The sequence below is a fragment of the Asparagus officinalis genome, chromosome 1 (assembly GCF_001876935.1).
Source record: "Asparagus officinalis chromosome 1, Aspof.V1, whole genome shotgun sequence".
NCBI lineage: Eukaryota > Viridiplantae > Streptophyta > Magnoliopsida > Asparagales > Asparagaceae > Asparagus > Asparagus officinalis.
In genome coordinates this window covers 108,490,794-108,491,072 of record NC_033794.1, presented here as the reverse complement: position 1 = coordinate 108,491,072, position 279 = coordinate 108,490,794, and the positions used below count along the sequence as shown (strand labels likewise).

The following is a 279-nucleotide window of genomic DNA, read 5'->3' as shown; positions in this document are numbered from 1 at the left end:
GCCCTCCTCCCGGTCGGCGGCATCCTCCTCGCCCTGTCAGGCTTCACCCTCCTTGGCACCGTCGTCAGCCTCGCCATCACCACCCCGCTCTTCGTCATCTTCAGCCCGGTGCTCGTCCCCGCCGCGATCACGATCGGGCTCGCGGTCACCGGGTTCTTGGCGTCGGGGGCGTTCGGGGTGATGGCGTTGACAGCGATGTCGTGGATATGGAGCTACGTGACGAGGGGGAGGAGAGTGCCGGAGCAGGTGGAGCACGTGAAGAGGAGGATGGGGGAGGCG

At 67.7% G+C, this 279-nt stretch overlaps 1 protein-coding gene across 1 annotated transcript in view; it reads left to right on the top strand.

The window, feature by feature from the left end:
- LOC109839073 (oleosin 5-like) overlaps positions 1–279 on the top strand; it is a gene marked incomplete at its 5' end in the record, with an annotated part of 1,196 nt that continues 917 nt past the window's right edge. Inside the window, one exon of the mRNA XM_020407510.1 lies at positions 1–276. Coding sequence (XP_020263099.1) covers positions 1–276 — 276 coding nt within the window. The remainder of the gene's footprint in view (positions 277–279) is intronic.